The sequence below is a fragment of the Pelophylax lessonae genome, assembly GCF_965119305.1.
Source record: "Pelophylax lessonae genome assembly, chromosome: 4".
Classification (NCBI taxonomy): Eukaryota; Metazoa; Chordata; class Amphibia; order Anura; family Ranidae; genus Pelophylax; species Pelophylax lessonae.
In genome coordinates this window covers 12,794,158-12,814,277 of record NC_138771.1, presented here as the reverse complement: position 1 = coordinate 12,814,277, position 20,120 = coordinate 12,794,158, and the positions used below count along the sequence as shown (strand labels likewise).

Below are 20,120 nucleotides of genomic sequence, written 5' to 3'. Positions count from 1 at the left end.
TTTGTTCAGAGTCCAGTTCTTTCCTTTTCAAAAACTTGTCCATCACTGCAGTATCTCACTGTCACTCAGTACTTACAGCGCTTGTCTCCTCCAGATAGCCGCTGTCCATCACACTCAGCACTCTTCTGCGCATGTCTCCATCCAGATTCATCAGTCAGCGCTCTTCTGCTCATGTCGCCTCCAGATCCAGATCCAGATCCATCGGCGCTCTTCTGCTCATGTCGCCTCCAGATCCAGATCCATCAGTCAGCGCTCTTCTGCTCATGTCGCCTCCAGATCCATCGGCGCTCTTCTGCTCATCGGCGATCTACTGCGATGTCTCCTCCTGTCAGTGTAACAGTGACACCGGAGCTATTTATAGTCCTTAATATCAGTGGTGGGATTCAAAAATTTTAGTAACCAGTTCCGACATTCAAGCATGGTTTAATATTTTTTTCTTTAATGGCAAACAAAAACGTTGCCGACCGTTCTCTGCTCAGCAAGGATCGATCCGCCGATCCCCGCTGAGCCGGCGGATGACAGCTCTGTCTCCGCACTGTGTGTGGAGAGGGAGATGTCAGAGCCCCGCTGCTCTCTATGGGGAATCGGATGAGAACGGACCGCCTGTCCGCTCTCATCCGATCCCCACCCAGGACGGATGGAAAATAGGGTTTGCATCCGTCCGGATTTCACGGACAGGATCGGATGTGGGTGGCAGCGGGTGTCAGCAGACATTTCACCGCTGACGCTGACATCTGCTGCTCCATAGGGCTGAATGGGGCATCCAATCAGATCTGACAAGCGGATCTGATCGGAACGCCCGTGTGCAAGAGGCGAGCCCTTACTTTTATTCGATGAATAATAAGTACTGAATAATAAACTTTCCAAACTACTGTATAATAAAAATCATAGTAATAGTCAGAAAAAATCACAATGGTTTGTAAAGTGTTATTGCTATTTTGAATTTATTTTATTTTTTTTTCATCTTAAATTGTCTCACAATATTATATGAATGAATGCGTGGTGGTGGGGACAAGGTGCCTTCCAAGGGGGAGGCTGCGCAGAGAGCATGGGGTGGCAGCATACCCCCTCCTTCTGAATCATACCCAGGCCACATCCCTTTTAACACTGTGAGGGTACCTTTCAAAATGAAGCCCCCCCCCCCCTTTGGATGATGGTGATGGAATAGGCATGGCACAAGTGATGGAATAGGCATGGCACAGGTGATGGAATAGGCATGGCACAGGTGATGGAATAGGCATGGCACAGGTGATGGTACAGGCATGGCACAAGTGATGGAATAGGCATGGCACAGGTGATGGTACAGGCATGGCACAAGTGATGGAATAGGCATGGCACAGGTGATGGTACAGGCATGGCACAGGTGATGGAATAGGCATGGCACAGGTGATGGAATAGGCATGGCACAGGTGATGGTACAGGCATGGCACAGGTGATGGTACAGGCGTGGCACGGTTGATGGAATAGGTATGGCACAAGTGATGGTATAGGCATGGCACAGGTGATGGAATAGGCATGGCACAGGTGATGGAATAGGCATGGCACAGGTGATGGTACAGGCATGGCACAAGTGATGGAATAGGCATGGCACAAGTGATGGAATAGGCATGGCACAGGTGATGGTACAGGCATGGCACAAGTGATGGAATAGGCATGGCACAAGTGATGGAATAGGCATGGCACATGTGATGGTACAGGCATGGCACAGGTGATGGAACAGGCATGGCACAGGTGATGAATAGGCATGGCACAGATGATGGTACAGGCATGGCACAGGTGATGGAATAGGCATGGCACAAGTGATGGTATAGGCATGGCACAGGTGATGGAATGGGCATGGCACAAGTGATGGTATAGGCATGGCACAGGTGATTGAATAGGCATGGCACAGGTGATGGAATAGGCATGGCACAGGTGATGGAATAGGCATGGCACAGGTGATGGTACAGGCATGGCACAGGCGATGGAATAGGCATGGCACAAGTGATGGAATAGGCATGGCACAGTGATGGAATAGGCATGGCACAGGTGATGGTACAGGCATGGCACAGGTGATGGTATAGGCATGGCACAGGTGATGGAATAGGCATGGCACAAGTGATGGAATAGGCATGGCACAAGTGATGGAATAGGCATGGCACATGTGATGGTACAGGCATGGCACAGGTGATGGAACAGGCATGGCACAGGTGATGGAATAGGCATGGCACAGGTGATGAATAGGCATGGCACAGGTGATGGTACAGGCATGGCACAGGTGATGGAATAGGCATGGCACAAGTGATGGAATAGGCATGGCACAGGTGATGGTACAGGCATGGCACAGGTGATGGTATAGGCAGGGCACAAGTGATGGTATAGGCATGGCACAGGTGATGGAATAGGCATGGCACAAGTGATGGTATAGGCATGGCACAGGTGATGGAATAGGCATGGCACAAGTGATGGTATAGGCATGGCACAAGTGATGGTACAGGCATGGCACAGGTGATGATACAGGCATGGCACAGGTGATGGTATAGGCATGGCACAGGTGGGGGAATAGGCATGGCACAGGTGATGGAATAGGCATGGCACAGGTGGTATAGGCATGGCACAGGTGATGGAATAGGCATGGCACAGATGGTATAGGCATGGCACAGATGGTACAGGCATGGCACAGGTGATGGAATAGGCATGGCACAGATGTTATAGGCATGGCACAGGTGATGGTATATGCATGGCACAGATGGTATAGGCATGGCACAGGTGATGGAATAGGCATGGCACAGGTGGTACAGGCATGGCACAGGTGATGGAATAGGCATGGCACAGATGGTATAGGCATGGCACAGATGGTACAGGCATGGCACAGGTGATGGAATAGGCATGGCACAGATGGTATAGGCATGGCACAGGTGATGGTATACACATGGCACAGATGGTACAGGCATGGCACAGATGGTATAGGCATGGCACAGGTGATGGAATAGGCATGGCACAGGTGGTACAGGCATGGCACAGGTGATGGAATAGGCATGGCACAGGTGATGGTATAGGCATGGCACAGATAGTATAGGCATGGCACAGGTGATGGAATAGGCATGAGGAGGACTGACAGGAGGACTCACTTACCGGGCTGCTGACCGACTGGTTCCGGATGACCTCCTCACGCTGCGCCTGCGGCCTGGTCTGGATCCGGATGCGGTCTCTCTGCAGTGCCGACTCCCGCCGAGTCCTGGTCTCCGTCCGCTCCGGTCCTCCTGGTGACTCGCGACGTCTTCTTCTCTCCGCTGCTGCGCACACTGTGCTCGGGCGGGAAGGAAGTCGGAAGGCGGAAGATGATGTCCTACTGTGATTGGTCCAGGCTGGAGTCTGGACCAATCACAGCCCGGACATCAGAAAGTGGGAGTGTCCCCCTGAAGAGCGCCAATCGACGCCCCTGCTGGTTTTTGACCCCACCCCCCCATACCCAGGACACAGTACGGCGCCCGCCAATGGGCGAAAATTTTACATTTTTTTTTTTTTAAATATTATGAATTCTTCAATTGTTCCCACGGCACACCAGGCAACATCTCGCGGCACACTAGTGTGCCGCGGAACAGTGGTTGAAAAACACTGATCTAGGTGGCAGCTCACTTCATCATAGAAGGTTAATAGATTGGTTTGGCAAGAACGATTTTTCATGAATCCATGCTGATTACTACTAATAATACAGTTTTCATTACTAAAGTCTTATATGTGGTCCCTTAACATCCCCTCCAAAATCTTGCAAACTACTGATGTTAGGCTGACCGGCCTATAGTTACCCGGGATATATCTCGGCCCTTTTTTAAATATTGGTACCACGTTGGCTTTTTTCCAATCAGCTGGCACCATACCCATCTGTAAACTATCCTTAAAGATCAAGAATAATGGTCTGGCAATCACCTGGCTGAGCTCTTTAAGAACCCTCGGGTGCAAGCCATCCGGTCCGGTGATTTATTTATGTTAAGTTTCTCTAATTTAGTTCTATCTTTAGTGTCTATCTTCTGTTAGCCATGGCGGTACTTCCTGAGGTGTATTATTTAGTTTAGCATCACAAGCTGGGTTAGTGTAGCCCCCAAATTCTTTTGTGAAGACTGAAGAGAAGAAATTATTTAACACTTCCGCCTTTTCTCTGTCCTCGGTGGCCATATTTCCTTTGTCATCTTTTATGGGGCCAATGTGTTCTGGCCTCGCTTTCTTACTATTTATATACTTAAATAATTTTTTGGGGTTCTTTTTACTCTCTTCCACTATATGTCTCTTGTGTTCTATTTTAGCCGCCTTGGATGGGTGGATAGGGCAGAGGTAGCATAGCGTGACGGAAACATGCGCACTCCTGATGACAATGGTGGATAGGGCAGAGGTAGCATAGCGTGACGCACACTCCTGATGAAGATGGTGTTGAGTTTCCTCACTAAGTGCCCACATTGGGATAAATACGGTAACCTGGAACATTAAGTAAGGCGCGTGTCATCGTTATGAAATGATGGATTAGTTTGCTTGTAACCAGATCATTATATCATTTTACCGTTCTCTTCCCAGCACTCACTGCAATGGCTTATGGGTCACGGCTGTGCAGTTCTGTCACCTGCACTCCATTCCATCAACTACCTTACATCTGAGATACTTTGCGCAGAAACAAGATTGGCTGCAGCTCCTTGTCCACGCTAACAGCCAGGAGCAGGTAATTTCACCCTACAGCCACCTACCTTCTCACTCTGATATCTCCGCCACTTTCTTCTGACATTTACTTCTTCCCTTACAGGTTTTCCATGTTCTCAATGATCTGAACCCTGTTCTGGCCAGCCACATTGCCTTAGCCCTGAAAGGAAAGGGGTCCGCTGAATGCCCCATACGGGAAACCGACATGGAGACAAATCCCAATACTGTCCACCATGTTTTGGAGAAATGCCTTAATACGCCTGAACCTTCGCGGGAGCTTCTGAAAGAGTGCATGAGGCACGGAGTACCTCTGTTTAGTGTGTTGTCTACTTGTACAGAGGTAAGTGGATGTAAGATTGGAAGAGATATTGATGCTTAACCACTTGCCTACCGGGCACTTAAACCCCCTTCCTGCCCAGGCCAATTCTCTGTTTTCAGCGCTGTCGCACTTTGATTGACAATTGCGCGGTCATGCAACACTGTACCCATATGACATTTTTATTATTTTTTTCAAACAAATAGAGCTTTCTTTTGGTGGTATTTAATCATTACTGGGGTTTTTATTTTTTGCTGAACAAAAAAAAAAAAGTTTTTACAGTTTATTATTTATAGTTATAAAATTTTGCAAACAGATAATTTTTCTCCTTCATTGATGTGCGCCGATGAGGCGGCACTGATGGGCCCTGATAAGCACTGATAGGCTGCACTGATGGGCACTGATAGGCTGCACTGTTGGGCACTGATAGGCAACACTGATGGGCACTGATAAGGTGGCACTGATGGGTGGCACTGATGGGTGGCACTGAAGGGTACTGGTAGGTGGCGCTGAAGGTCACTAATAGGCAGCACTCATGGGCTCTGATGGGCACTGATAGCCGACACTGATGGGCACAGATAAGGCGGCACTGTTGGGCACTGACAGGTAGCACTGATGGGTGGCACCGATGGGCATTGATGGGCAGTACTGAAGGGCATTGGTAGGTGGCACTGAAGGGCACTAATAGGCAGCACTCATGGGCTCTGATGGGCACTGATAGGCGACACTGATGGGCACAGATAAGGCGGCACTGATAAGACAGCACTGTTGGGCACTGACAGGTAGCACTGATGGATGGCATTGATGGGCATTACTGAAGGGCACTGGTAGGTGGCACTGAAGGGCACTAATTGGTGGCACTGAGAGGTGGCTCTCATGGACACTGATGGGTGGCAATGATAGGCACTGGTAGGTGACACTGATAGGCAACACATGATGGGGCACTGATAGGTGGCACTGACCTGCACTGGTAGGTGGCGCTGGTGGGCACTGGTAGGTGCCACTGGTGGGCACAGTTTCTCTTCCTCTTTGGGACCAATGTCCCTCTGACAGCAGCCGGTGATTTGTTGACAGCTGATCATGTAATCAGCCGAGTTTCATGGACTTGGCTGATCACAGAGCGATGGACGCCCTCCAGGCAATTTAGGTCTGTGCTGTAGCCGTCTTTTGGCTATAGCGCGGGCATGAAAAAGTTAACGAGTATTTTAACTTTTGTAGCCAAAGTTTAAAAAAAATCTCATTATATGTTTTATGTGCTCCCATTCACTCATTGTGCCTAATGTATTTTATTTTATAATATTTATTACCTTTTAGATGTTTTTTTATCACTTGCTGACCACCCACAGTACATTTACATCATGACTTTGACGTTTAGGTTTAATACCGGGGTTATGGTAGCAGCTAGCTGCCATAACCCTGGTATCATTTTGTTCTGTAGGCGATTCTGCATCATATAAAAGTAATCCCTGGGGCAGATTCACCACCGGATCACTTTTTGAGGCCGCGGGAGGGGGCACCGCTTTCAAATCGTTTCCCGGTTTACCGGGGCCGTCGGTAAACCTGGAACCGATCCGATCCGTTGGATGAATAGGCAGGAAGTCGAGTGAAGGAGTGAAGGCAAGATGGCCCCTACTCAGCTCTATGCCCTTGGAGGACCAGAGTGACGTCACTTCCTGTTCTTGGGTGATTTTTCTTTTTTTTATCCAAAAAAAAAAAATTTTCTTTTGGTTAAAAGGTAAATGAGCCATCTGGGGTCTTTTTGCCCCCAGATCTCTTAGTAACAAGGACCTGTTATGATTATTTCTATTACAAGGGATGGAAGAGGAAGCAAAGGGATTAAAAAATAAATAAATAAAGGGACGGTGTAAAAATATAAGATAAGATAAATAAGGGAAAAAAAATTCAAAGCTCCCTATCAATCTGTGCTCGTGCGCAGAAGCGAACGCATATGTAAGTTGCGCCCGCATATGTAAATGGTGTTCAAACCACATGTGAGGTATCGCCGCGATCGTTCGAATGAGAACAATAATTCTAGCCCAAGACCACCTTTGTAACTCTAAAGAGGTAACCTGTAAATATTTTTAAAGCCTTGCCTATGGAGATTTTTTAAGTACCGTCGTTTTTCGCCCTTCCACGAGTGTGCGCAATTTTAATACATGACATGTTAGGTATCTGTATATTTGATGTAACATCATCTTTCACATTATACAATAAAATTGGGCTATATTTAATTTTTTTTTTTAATTCACTAAAGTGTATTTTTCTCCAACAAATTGTGTTTAAACGACCGCTGCGCAAATACAGTGTGATCTAAAATATTGCAACAATCATCATTTTATTCTCTAGGGGCTCTGCTAAAATATATATATATATATATACACATACAATGTTTGGGGGTTCTAAGTCATTTTCATACAAAAAATACTGATTTAAACGCGTAAACAAAAAGTTCCAGAAAAGGCCTGGTCAACAAGTGGTGCCACCAAATCATGTACATGTACGTGATTGGCTTCAAGTGGTTATGGTTGTAGCTTTATGCCATAGCCCTGGCATTTTTTTTCTCAGCTGGTGATGCTCTTTCATTAAAAAGGGGGGTTTCTGTGTGATCGGGGAGTCCCGTATCCGATCCGACAGTGCTGGTTATCATTGAGCTATCATAGGTCTCTGGCCATCTCTATGGTCTAGGTCTAGGAGACCAAAAGCTACGTCATTACATCACTTCCAGGTAGGAAGATATAAACACTGCCTTTTTTGTATGTAAGTATGAGATCAATTTTTAACTATGCTTTCCAGGGTACAGGGGAGATCTGGGGTCTTAAGGACCTGTCATGCCTTATTTTTTTCACAAGGGATGTGTACATTTCTTGTTATAGGAATAAAAGATATTACAAAATAAAAAGATAAAAATAAAGGGATAGAAAAGGGAAAGAGTGTAAATAAAAAATGTAAAAAAAATATATAATATTTAAAACATTTTTAGAGCTCCCCCATCTCCCTGTGCTTGCACACAGAAGTAAGCGCATACGTAGGTCGCGCACGCATATGTAAACGGTGTTCGCACAATACATGTGAGGTAACACCGCAAACGTTAGAGGGAGAGCAATAATTTTAGCACTGGAACTCCTCTGTAAGTCTAAACAGGTAACCTGTAAAATATGTTAAAAAGTCGCCAATGGAAATTTTTAAGTATTGAAGTTTGTCGCCATTCCACGACCGTGCACAGTTTTAAAGTGTGACATGTTAGGTATCCATTTACTCAGCGTAACATCATCTTTCACATTTTACAAAAAATCAAAATATAAAATATATATTATGTTTTGTGTGAAATGTGCAGAAACTGCGCTAATTTCAATGTATCTCTAGCTGCTTGCACTACAATGGACATGTCATTGCAATAAACAAATAATCAAAGAAAGTGCAGCGCTAAACCAAATCGCAAAATAGATATCGCATAATAAACTGAACAAAAAATGTAAAGAAATATTTATTATATATTTATAGTCCAAGGGAATAAAGTCCGCAGTATAGAAAACATATATCCCAGTGCAGTGAATAATCGCAGAACAGGGTCGTGCCCCCTTCTGTGCTCCAACCCTCAATGTGAAAACCTTCCACCACTTGTAAAAATGACTGCTTACCAGAACATATGGACTTAGTTACCCATACAGGTACAGGGTCAACCACGTTTTGAATGTGTCAAGGAGTGGTACTAGAAGACTCCAAGCGTTTCCACAAGTAACAACGCGATGAATCCGCTCCACCGCTGATTGGTGTCAAAACAGTGCATTGGGACCATAGAGATAAACTAAAGGCTCCACATAGTGTAAAACTATCTCCAAAATGTATTTAAAAAAAAAAGTAGAAAGCTTACATCATTTCCCATGAACAAGCGCTTGTAACATCATCCAGTATACAAGATCATAGTGCAATGGCCTGAATGGTAAGAAACCCAACGGGTTTCGTCTTCAAAGACATCATCTGGGGTCTTAGACCAGGCGCCGCGTCATCGCGACCACAGAGTCAGGATCCGCCAGGTGCCTGGACCGACACCCGGCTCAGCCTCTCAGAGAGTCCCTGAGAGCCTGAGCCGGCCGCTCCCGCCCCCTCCACAGCCCAGCGCTCTAATGATCGAGGATAGAGCAGAGAATGGTGACTGACAGTCAGCAGCTCTTTGCTCTGGGAGCTGTGAGAGCCGAGCGATCGGCGGTGTTTGATCCCTCAGTTCTCAGTGAGGAGGCGCTGGGGGACAGTTGCAGCTTCCACCTAGGTAAGTATAAAGGGGGAAAACACCAAACCCCATAATTCTCTTTTAACAAAAAAATAGACTTTAGTATCATTTAAAAAAAATATGTTTATGTTTTTTGTCCAATCAGAACGCAGACCTGCTCTCCTGTATGTGCGCTTTTATTGTTACGTCGGTGAATGATGCCGTACACTTGGAAATTACGCAGACGTTACCGACTCCCGCAGATTACAAGTGGAAACTGGAAGATCTTGCGCAGATCTGGAATATCGTGCTGGGAAGGAAGGACAGTAGAACATTGCACAAAGCGTTCAGCATTTTCATGGAGGTAATCATGTGGCGGGGTAGCAAGAGGGGTAGGTTGATAAATTGGTTTATCAAATTGATAATGAGGCTACTTCTAAAAAGCAGATCATATGGTCAGACTGATGTACAGAGTAAAATATACAAAGGCAAATCAAATGAGACTGGAGACAAAAAAAAAAAATTGACCAAGGTTCCAGATTTTAAAAAGGAAATCTGGGGACATCCGACTGACCACACCCACCAAATAATTTTCTTATTTGTAGTCACACCCACAAAACTAGGCCCCTATTTGTTAGTGTCAGTGGATGGAATGGTGCTTCAAGGGCAAGATAAAAGCAAGCAAAGGGCCGCAGTTTGGAGACCGCTGCCCTAAAGCAGTAGGCTGCAAAAAAAAAGCCTCTTTAAACCAAGGGTGTGTTTGCCATTATCCCATTGAAATCTACCAAAAATTATTCCTCTATTTTGTGGGACTATAAAGGCAATTTGTCATTTTAGCAAAGAGAAAAATAAAATCAGTAAATTTATAAAATTGTTACATTTTATTTGAATTACATGTAAAAAAAAAAAAAAATCCCTGTTGGATCTTCATCATAAAAGCCATACATCAACAATTTTCATCAAAAAACGAAAATTAGAAAATCAGATAAGAATATCCATAATTTCACAACATGGATGAATAGTTACTTTTTTTTGTTTAATATATTTTTATTTAAGAATTTTCCATAGTGAAACAGAGACATAGCATGACAGAGATAATCTCTTGTGAAAAAGAGAAGCATAAAACATAAATGAGAAAAATGAGTATGCACTATATTCCAAAAGGCATTATAAACCAGCATATTAGAAAGCCAATGACAAAGCAGTCCGAGAGACACCATGTCATCTAACAGTTTAAACACATCAGTTTGAGCAATAAGGCTCAGGGAAAAAAAGGAGGAAAAAGAAAGAGAAAAGGTAAGAGGGTAGTCAAGGAAAGTAGAGGGGAAGGGGAAAAAAAAGAAGAGTGGGTAGAGGAAGGGAAGGGAGGAGAGGGAAAAGGAAGTGGAGAGGAAATAGAAGGAAGGGGAGGCTCCCATGGTGCATCATGTTTGTGGGGAATGAATATACATCAAGAATCCAAAGACATATAATCAGCATATTGTTTAGAATGAGTAAAAGCGAGCCAACAGGCCCAGATCCTGCAAGCATGAAGGGCGAGGCACCTATAGTCATAGGTCATATCCTCCAGATGATAAGTGCGATCAACGGCCCGTAACCACTGCTTAGTAGGAGGGGAGAAAGGTTGTTTCCAATACATGGGTATGAGTGCTTTAGCAGCGTTGAGAAAGGAGTGACAGATTTACGGTATTGCTAAGGACCAAGGACCTGCTGGTTGAACTTGGTAACTGAGGGCTATTGGGTGACTTTTAATGGTATTGTAATTCAAATATGTCACAACATTTTAAAAAAAATATAAACACTTTATTAAATTTTACATTTTAAAAATTGTAAATATACAACCAATATCTTTAAAAGAAAGACTGGCAATAAAGATAACAATACATATTAGAACTGCTCATTGTTAATGCATTCTACTGGGTGGGCCACTAGGGCTCCCCCCTGAATCCATGCCCGACATGTTTCGCTGTATGCTTCTTCAGGGGCAGATATGAGTAGATATAGTCCTCTGTTATCTATAATATATCATAGAACATGGTAATAATCACTAATACATTTAATAGTCAACTCCAGTGGAACCCTCATGCTGGCAGTGCCTCACTCACATCCCATCTAGACCCGACAGATGATAGCCCAAACCAAAGAGCATGCAAGGCTCTTATTAAGTCACTCTGTTCTTTCTAAAATCAAATAATTCTACATGCACCATAAACTCTCTCTCTCTCTCTCTCTATATATATATATATATATATATATATATATATATATACTGTATATATATATATGTGTATATATTACCCCTCACTCCTCCGAGGGAGCACACCTTGCATGCTCTTTGGTTGGACTATCATCATCTGTCGGGTCTAGATGGGGTGTGGGTGAGGCACTGCCAGCATGAGGGTTCCACTGGAGTTGACTATTAAATGTATGTATAAGTGATTAATACCATGTTCTATGATATATTATAGATAACAGAGGACTATATCTACTCATATCTGCCCCTGAAGAAGCGAACAGCGAAACATGTCGGGCATGGATGCAGGGGGGGGCCTAGTGGCCCACCCAGTAGAATGCATTAACAATGAGCAGTTCTAATATGTATTGTTATCTTTATTTCCAGTCTTTCTTTTAAAGATTTTGGTTGTATATTTACAATTTTTTAGATGTAAAATTGAATAAAGTGTTTATATTTTTAAAAAAACGTTGTGACATATTTGAATTACAATATCATTAAAAGTCCCCCAATAGCCCTCAGTTGCCAAGTTCCCCCAGCAGGTCCTTGGTCCTTAGCAATTTGCAAATGGAATTGGGATGTAGGTATCATAGTACCTTAATAGTATCGTACACAATCCTTCAATGAGATAGATTTACGGTATTGTTGTATTGGATCCTTTGTGCCATGGAAGGGTACAGTCCAGGGATCATCTGCGACCGGCGAGCCCTGAATAGTTTCAATAAGAGATAGTATGGGGGACCAGTAAGGGCGTATGACTGGACAAAACCACCAGATGTGCGCATGAGTAGCTATCATTCCACATCTTTTCCAACATAGGTTAGAGGCGGACTGAAACATGCGATGAAGTTTGGCTGGAGAAAGATGCACTTCAGCAGACTTGGTGATGAATAGTTACTTACAATAGCTGGGATTGCCACACTGGGCTAGTCACGCTATGTAAAATGAAACATGGTTTCTCTTACGTCCTCCGACAGTCGCTGCCACTTCACTAATGGGGTAATTGACCTTTGCTCCGCAGGAGTAGCTAGGCAACAAGATTTGTTAATATCAAAGCTTTTAGCATATCACACCTCTAGGGGGTGGTCCCCTCAGTCAATACCTCCCTGCATTCTCAACCCAGTTTCTAATGCCTAGCTTAGGAGTAGCTGGCTGATCCTGTGCTGGGGCTTTCAGTCTCAGCCTTCTATCCTCTTAGTGCGGCAGTGCCTTAGGGTCCCTTGTTTGGGTCCTTGGCTGTTGGGGTGTTTTTCCCTTATGTTACTTGTTCTTCCTGGGATGTTGCTCCTGTTGAGCACGTTTTTCCTGTTGCCCAGTTGGTTCTCTTACTTTGGTAAGGTTCTTTTTTCTGATGTGGGTACTGCGTTGCTTTAGGCGCGGCTGCGTTTTTTCCCACCCCTCATGTCTACACTGCTCTGGGACGTCCCCATTAGTGAAGATTATGAAGTGGCGGCGACTGTCGGAGGACGTAAGAGAAAACTGAATTTTTGTAAAATCTTACCGTAAAATTCCTTTCTCTGAGTCCTCCGACAGTCGCCGCCCCTCTTTTGGGGTTTGTTTATGTACTCTACTGCTATGCTACTGAAACTGAGTTGAGAATGCAGGAAGCAGGGAGGTATTGACTGAGGGGACCACCCCCTAGGGGTGTGATATGCTAAAAGCTTTGATATTAACAAATCTTGTTGCCTAGCTACTCCTGCGGAGCAAAGGTCAATTACCCCATTAGTGAAGATTATGAAGTGGCGGCGACTGTCGGAGGACTCAGAGAAAGGAATTTTACGGTAAGATTTTACAAAAATTCCGTTTTTTTTATGGGTCCTATATTTTTATCAAATTTTCGTTTTTTCATGAAAATTTATGATGAAGATCCAACAGGGATTTTTTTTTTTTACATGTAATTCAAATAAAATGTAAACAATTTTATAAATTGATAGTATTTTTTTCTTTACTAAAATTACAAATTGCCTTTATAGTCCCACAAAATAGAGGAATAATGTTTGCTAAAGCAATAGGCTGCTCACATCTACTGGGCTACTGATATGAAAACTGTGTTACTATTTACTACCCAATTAGGGTGCTATACCCACTTATAATTCTTTTAACTAATAGAAGTCATCTTTCTTTACATCAGGGCTACTGATATAAGAATTGAGCATTGTTTGTCCGATTTCTTGTAAATTCAATACTCTCCCAATTATGCACCATACAATATATGTTGTTACTGTCAGATATTCATTGATAGAAGACATACAGCAAGAAAGTATTTTTTATTGAGTATAAACTTGTGCAGCAAAGAAATGGAGACTGATAGCTATACACACTCCTATACACGGCTAAAGGATTCCTGTCCAATGTGTTTGCAGGACTGTCCGCTGCTGCTTTTGCTAGAAATGTTTGAACTCTGCATAGAATACAAGGATTATCCAGAAGCCAAAAAAAGAATGCTGGAATTCCAAAAAAAGCTGGAAGAGGTAAATCAACTGTGAACTATTATTGTGGCGATTTGAGTTATGTTGGTTTTTATAGGGGGGGGGGGGGGGGGGCTGTTACTGTAGTTTTCTAAGAAAAAAAAAGCTGTATAGAAAATTTCAAGAAAGGTTTAAAAGATGCAAACTACACCAATCAGCCATAAATTTACGAGACTGGCAGGATAAGTGAATAACATTGATTATCTCATTACGATGGCATCTAAAAGTGGGAGGGATATATTAACAAGTAAACATGTTGTCCCTGAAGTCGATGTGTTGAAAGCAGGAAAAAAGGTCATCACACTTTTTTGCATATAAGGCTGCCTATCCGCAGACCGGTCAGGGTGCCCCCGCTGACCCGTGTCCACAGCCAAAAGTGCCTACATTGGGCACATGAGCATCAGAACTGGAGTTCGGAGCAATGGAAGAAGGTGGCCTGGGCTGATGAGTCACGTTTTCTTTACCATCATGTGGATGGCCGGTGTGTGTGCATCATTTACCTGGGGAAGAGATGGTACTAGGATGCAGTATGGAGAAAGGCAAGCCGGCGGAGGCAGTGTGATGCTTTGGGCAATGTTTTGCAGGGAAGCCTTAGCTCCTGCCATTTGTGTGGATGTTACTTGGTATATACCACCTACCTAAACTTTGTGGGTGACCAACTACACCCCTTCATGGAAACGGTATTCCAGAAATGCAGGAAACAAGGGTGGACTGGGCCACCAATCTCATGCCCCACGAAAATAGCCCGGGGAACCACTGTAGTTTAGGAACCTGGAGACTAAGAGCCACTTTAGTTTAGGAACCCGGCCATAACGCTGGCTCTGGCTCCACCTCCACCGCTGGCTGAGGCTCCACTGGCCACTGGTTGCTAGAGCCACCTGGCATCTAGAACAAGTGACGTCACGTTCCCGACAATTCCCATCATGCCTAGTCCTGTCTGTGAATGTCAGAGTTTTACAATGCCTCATGGGATGTGTAGTTCTGCAACAGCTGCAGGGCCATGGTTTGGGAATCCCTGGTCTAATAAATATTAAAGTTTCCTTCCTTGATTGCTCAAGAAACTACATGGTGCAATAAATGGTGAGTGTAAGGCCGGCCATAGACAGAGCAAATTTTGAGAAACTTGCTTGATTCCCCCGTCAACACAGACTATGTTGACAGGGGAATCCTTCCCATGGAGCCTTTGTATTCTCGGGAAAGGAGGGGGGGGGGGGGGAGACGCCCCCGCCGAGAGAACACAATGATTATTTCTAGGGGCTGTAACAGCTTATAGCAATAATCACATGTACATTTCGGCAGGCTGGTGGTACCCAAGTTGATAGATCGATCAACTTGGGTACATTCAGCCTGCCCGATTGATCAACTTAGGTACATTCAGCCTGCCTGATCGATCAACTTGGGTACATTCAGCCTGCCCATACATGGTTCAAATCTCAGCCAGTTCTGCCGAGCCAGCCAAAATTCTAACCGTCTATGGCCGGCTTAAGATCCCAAGATACTTGAAGGAGACTCTTCTTATCTGGATAAGAGACTTCCTGACCAGCTGGCTGACCTTTTGGCTCAATATCCTTCAGTGACCTCCAATTCTCTTACAGCTCCAGTCTCTTGATGACAATTCTGCGCTTCCAATCCCAGTTGTATGGCTTCAGACCCAAGCGTCTTACCTTCTGCGGGTTCTTCTCCTCCAGAGCCGAACTTCATATGAGGTGCTGAGAGTTTTGCAGCTTCTAAATGACAGTGGTTGTCAGCCTTTATGTGGAGGTAAACCAATGCATATTTAATCCTGTCTAAATTGGCCCTAGTATGTGTATGTATAAATGTGAGTTAGGGACCTTAGATTGTAAGCTCCTTGAGGGCAGGGACTGATGTGAATGTACAATATATATGTAAACTACTGTGTAAATTGAGGGCACTATAGAAGTACTTGAAATAAATAAATATATAATAGGGAATTTACATTGTTTGTAAATAGAAATACTATATATATATATATATATATATATATATATATACACATCTACATATATACAGCGCTATATATATATATATATATATATATATATATATATATATATATGTATTTCTGTATCTTCATTTTACACTAGACGACTATATATATATATATATATATATATATATATATATATATATATATATATACACACACACACACACTATCTCACAAAAGTCAGTACACCTCTCACATTTTTGTAATTATTTTATTATATCTTTTCATGTGACAACACTGAAGAAATTACACTTTGCTACAATGTAAAGTAGTGAGTGTACAGCTTGTATAACAGTGTAAATTTGCTGTCCCTCAAAATAACTCAACACACGGACGCATGAAGTTCAATGGGGCTTTTTTTTTTTTAGCATGTGATTAGTGCCTGAAGCTCTAATAGGCTAAGAAAAAGGGTGGGCTCGGGGCGCAGAGCACTGCACCCTGAGCCCATCCAGTTGTGTGACAATAGCAAATTAATATTCACTATTGCCACACGGATCCTCCTCCTGGCCAATCAGGAAGCGGGTCCTGAGACCCGTTTCCCGATTGGTCGAAAGGAGAATCCATGCCATTGGCCATGGCGGAGGAGGCGCAGAAGACTGAGAGGGAAGAAGCTGAAGCCTCCGCCGCCATTTGCTGATGTTGCCTGCCCTCCCTCCACATGTCCAGGCAGGCAACCGGCGATGGGGGTGGGGTGGGTATGGTGTGCGGCCTGGTGTGGTCCGGGGGGGGGGGGTTGGTATGGTGCGGTCTGGTCCGTCTGCCACCCCCCCGGCCCATGGAGCACCAGCCGCCACTGCGTATGAGTACTGAAAGCATTGCTGCAGAGGTTAAAAGAGGTGGGGGTCAGGCTGTCAATGTTTAGACCATACGCCGCACACTGCATCAAATTGGTCTGCATGGCTGTCATCCCAGAAGGAAGCTTCTTCTAAAGATGATGCACAAGAAAGCCCGCAAACAGTCCTGTGGTCTGATGAGACCAAGATACCCTGCAAACAGTTTGCTGAAGACAAGCAGAGTAAGGATATGAATTACTGGAACCATGTCCTGTGGTCTGATGAGACCAAGATGAACCTATTTGGTTCAGATGGTGTCAAGTGTGTGTGGCCGCAACCAGGTGAGGAGTACAAAGACAAGTGTGTCTTCCCTACAGCCAAGCATGGTGGTGGGAGTGTCGTGGTCTGGGGCTGCATGAGTGTTGCCAACACTGGGGAGCTACAGTTCATTGAGGGAACCATGAATACCAACATGTACTGTGACATACTGAAGCAGAGCATGATCCCCTCCCTTCAGAGACTGGGCCGCAGGGCAGTATTCCAACATAATGACCCCAAACACACCTCCAAGACGACCACTTCCTTGCTAAAGAAGCTGAGGGTAAAGGTGATGGACTGGCCAAGCATGTCTCCAGACCTAAACCCTATTCAGCATCTGTGGGGAATCCTCAAACGGAAGGTGGAGGAGCGCAAGTTCTCTAACATCCACCAGCTCTGTGATGTCGTCATGGAGGAGTGGAAGAGGACTCCAGTGGCAACCTGTGAAGCTCTGGTGAACTCCATGCAAGGGGGTTAAGGCAGTGCTGGAAAATAATGGTGGACACACAAATATTGACACTTTGGGCCCAATTTGGACATTTTCACTTAGGGGTGTACTCACTTTTGTTGCCAGTGATTTAGACATTAATGGCTGTGTGTTGAGTTATTTTGAGAGGACAGCAAATTTACACTGTTATACAAGCTGTACACTCACTACTTTACATTGTAGCAAAGTGTCATTTCTTCAATGTTGTCACATGAAAAGATAGAATAAAATATTTTCAAAAATGTGAGGGGTGTACTCACTTTTGTGAGATACTGTAGGTGTGCAAAGCTTGTAGCATCATACTCAAAAGACTTGAGGCTGTAATTGGTGCCAAAGCTTCTTCAACAAAGTATTTAGCAAAGGCTCTGATACTTATGTACATGGGATTTTATATATATATATATATATATATATATATATATATATATATATATATATTCAGTGGGTATAGAAAAGAATCACCGCTCTTTAAATCAATTATATTTTGCAGCCTGAAATGAAGACGGGCACAGTTTCTGTTTTATCCATCTGTATTTACTTATGCTTTACTTTATTTGTGCGACTTATAACATCCAAGTGACAGATATAACACCAGCATGTCAGAAAAAAAAAAGTTGGAAAAAAGATCACCCCCCCCCTCCCAAACATGACTTGTAAACTCAATCAGGTGTAGCTAATCACCTTCTCAATGGCACACAAAGCCATTTGACTTTCAGCTGTGGTCAGCTGGGATCAATTTGATTAGCTCAGCATGAAAAGAGCTTTCCTGGAGCATTTAAGTCCCTGATAGTGGTAGAATCAAACAATCAACTATGAGTGGCAAGGCGCTGTCATCGGGATCTCGGGATAAAGTTGTAAACAGGCACAAGTCAGGAGATGGATAGAAAGGCTTTATCAATGCATAGAAGCAGAGTGAATTCTATTAGTAAGAGGTGGAAGGTATTTGGTAGAACACAGACCCTCCCTGGATCAGGACGTCACTCCAAAGTGGATGAAAGAGCCGAGAGGAAACTGGTCAGAGAGGGGACTAAGAGGCTTACAGCAACTCTGAAGTAGTTGCAGGAATGTATGACAAAGAGTGGTTATTGTGTGCAATATCACAAATTCTCCACAAATGTGGCTTGTATGGGGGAAGGGGGGCAAGAACAAAGCCACTTCTCAAAAAAAGGCCACATGCATTCCCCACTGAGCTTTGCCAAAACACACCTTGAATATTCTGAGGCCACATGGAAAAAGGTGTTCTGGTCAGATGAGACTAAAATTGAATGATTTGGCCTCAACACCAAAGGATATGTCTGGCAGAAATCCATCCGAATAACACCATTTCTACAGTAAAGCATGGGGGTGGTAATATCCTGTTATGGGGGTGGTAATATCCTGTTATGGAGGGTGGTTATACCCTGGTATGGGGGTGTTTGTCTGCAGTGGTGATATCCTGTTATGGGGGTGTTTCTCTACAACAGGGACTGGAGCACTTGTCAGGATAGAAGGAAAAATGGATGGGGCAATATACCATCAAATTGTTGAGGAAAATCTGCTGCCCTCTGCCAGAAAGTTGTCAATGGGAAGAAGGTTTTCCTTCCAACATGACAATGACCCAAAACACACTGCAATAATGAGCACACAGTGGTTGGAGGAGAAAAAGGTGAATGTCCTTGCATGGCCTAGTCAGAGCCCAGACTTAAACCCCATTGAAAATCTGTGGAATGACTTGAAGATTGCAGTCCACAAACGGTCACCATCAAATGTAACTGAACTTGAGCAGTTCTGAAAAGAAGAGTATGAAAATATTGCAAAGTTAGTAGAGACAAATCCCAACAGACTAAAGGCTGGAATTAAAGCAAAAGGTGGTCCAACAAAATACTGACCCAAGAGGGTGATCCTTTTTCCCAACTCGGTAATTCTGTTTTTGAATTTTTTTTATTTTTTTTGGACATGTTGGCATTCTATCTTTCACTTGAATCAAAAGAGAACGCTTTTTTTTAAAAACGCAAACAACTTATCTTTGTTATATCAATTTTAAAATCTCATCCATTAAAAACATTTCTTTTTACAAAAGGAAATAGGTCTACCACTTGTCTTCCATTTGGGTAACAGAGGATTTGTAGCATGGAGATCCTCCCAGATTATACAATGTGGGTTGACGCGTTTCGCGGACAAATCTGCTTCATCGGGACCTTGAATCTTTCATGCAAATATAACTGAACACTACAATAACAACAGAGAAAAGTACAAATGAGTTTTCATATAAATGAACACTATAATGACTGGATCAACTGGCACCCCGACTGGGTACCTCCGTTGACGGATGCTCCTAGTGCTTCCCGAGGGCTCCAAGTACTCCACCAGACACCATAACCACCTCAGACCCCACGAACCGCCGCAGCTTGGTTGGGGTCTCGCCGTCTGCTACCCACCCTGGACCTATGACAAGGCTCCAGGTTCCAGTGGGTGAACCTCTCTTTCCCCAGAGAGTGAAGCAGTAACAGGAACAAGATCTTACAAGAGCTTAGTGATTATTCAAGGGAGTATGAAGAGCATAGCAATCCCTTGTAGCAGATTCCCCCAATAACAGAGAGGACTCTAGATTGAGGGTGAAGTAGAACTCTTTATTGAACAGTCACACAGAATTTATATACACT

The 20,120-nt window shown here is 43.9% G+C and overlaps 1 protein-coding gene across 1 annotated transcript in view; it reads left to right on the top strand.

Moving 5' to 3' along the window:
* The window catches only part of SPG11 (SPG11 vesicle trafficking associated, spatacsin), a 196,148-nt gene that overhangs the window by 121,720 nt on the left and 54,308 nt on the right, over positions 1 to 20,120 (top strand). Inside the window, exons 24-28 of the mRNA XM_082252993.1 lie at positions 4,549 to 4,690; positions 4,772 to 5,008; positions 9,358 to 9,555; positions 13,788 to 13,895; positions 15,488 to 15,653. Coding sequence (XP_082109119.1) covers positions 4,549 to 4,690; positions 4,772 to 5,008; positions 9,358 to 9,555; positions 13,788 to 13,895; positions 15,488 to 15,653 — 851 coding nt within the window. The remainder of the gene's footprint in view (positions 1 to 4,548; positions 4,691 to 4,771; positions 5,009 to 9,357; positions 9,556 to 13,787; positions 13,896 to 15,487; positions 15,654 to 20,120) is intronic.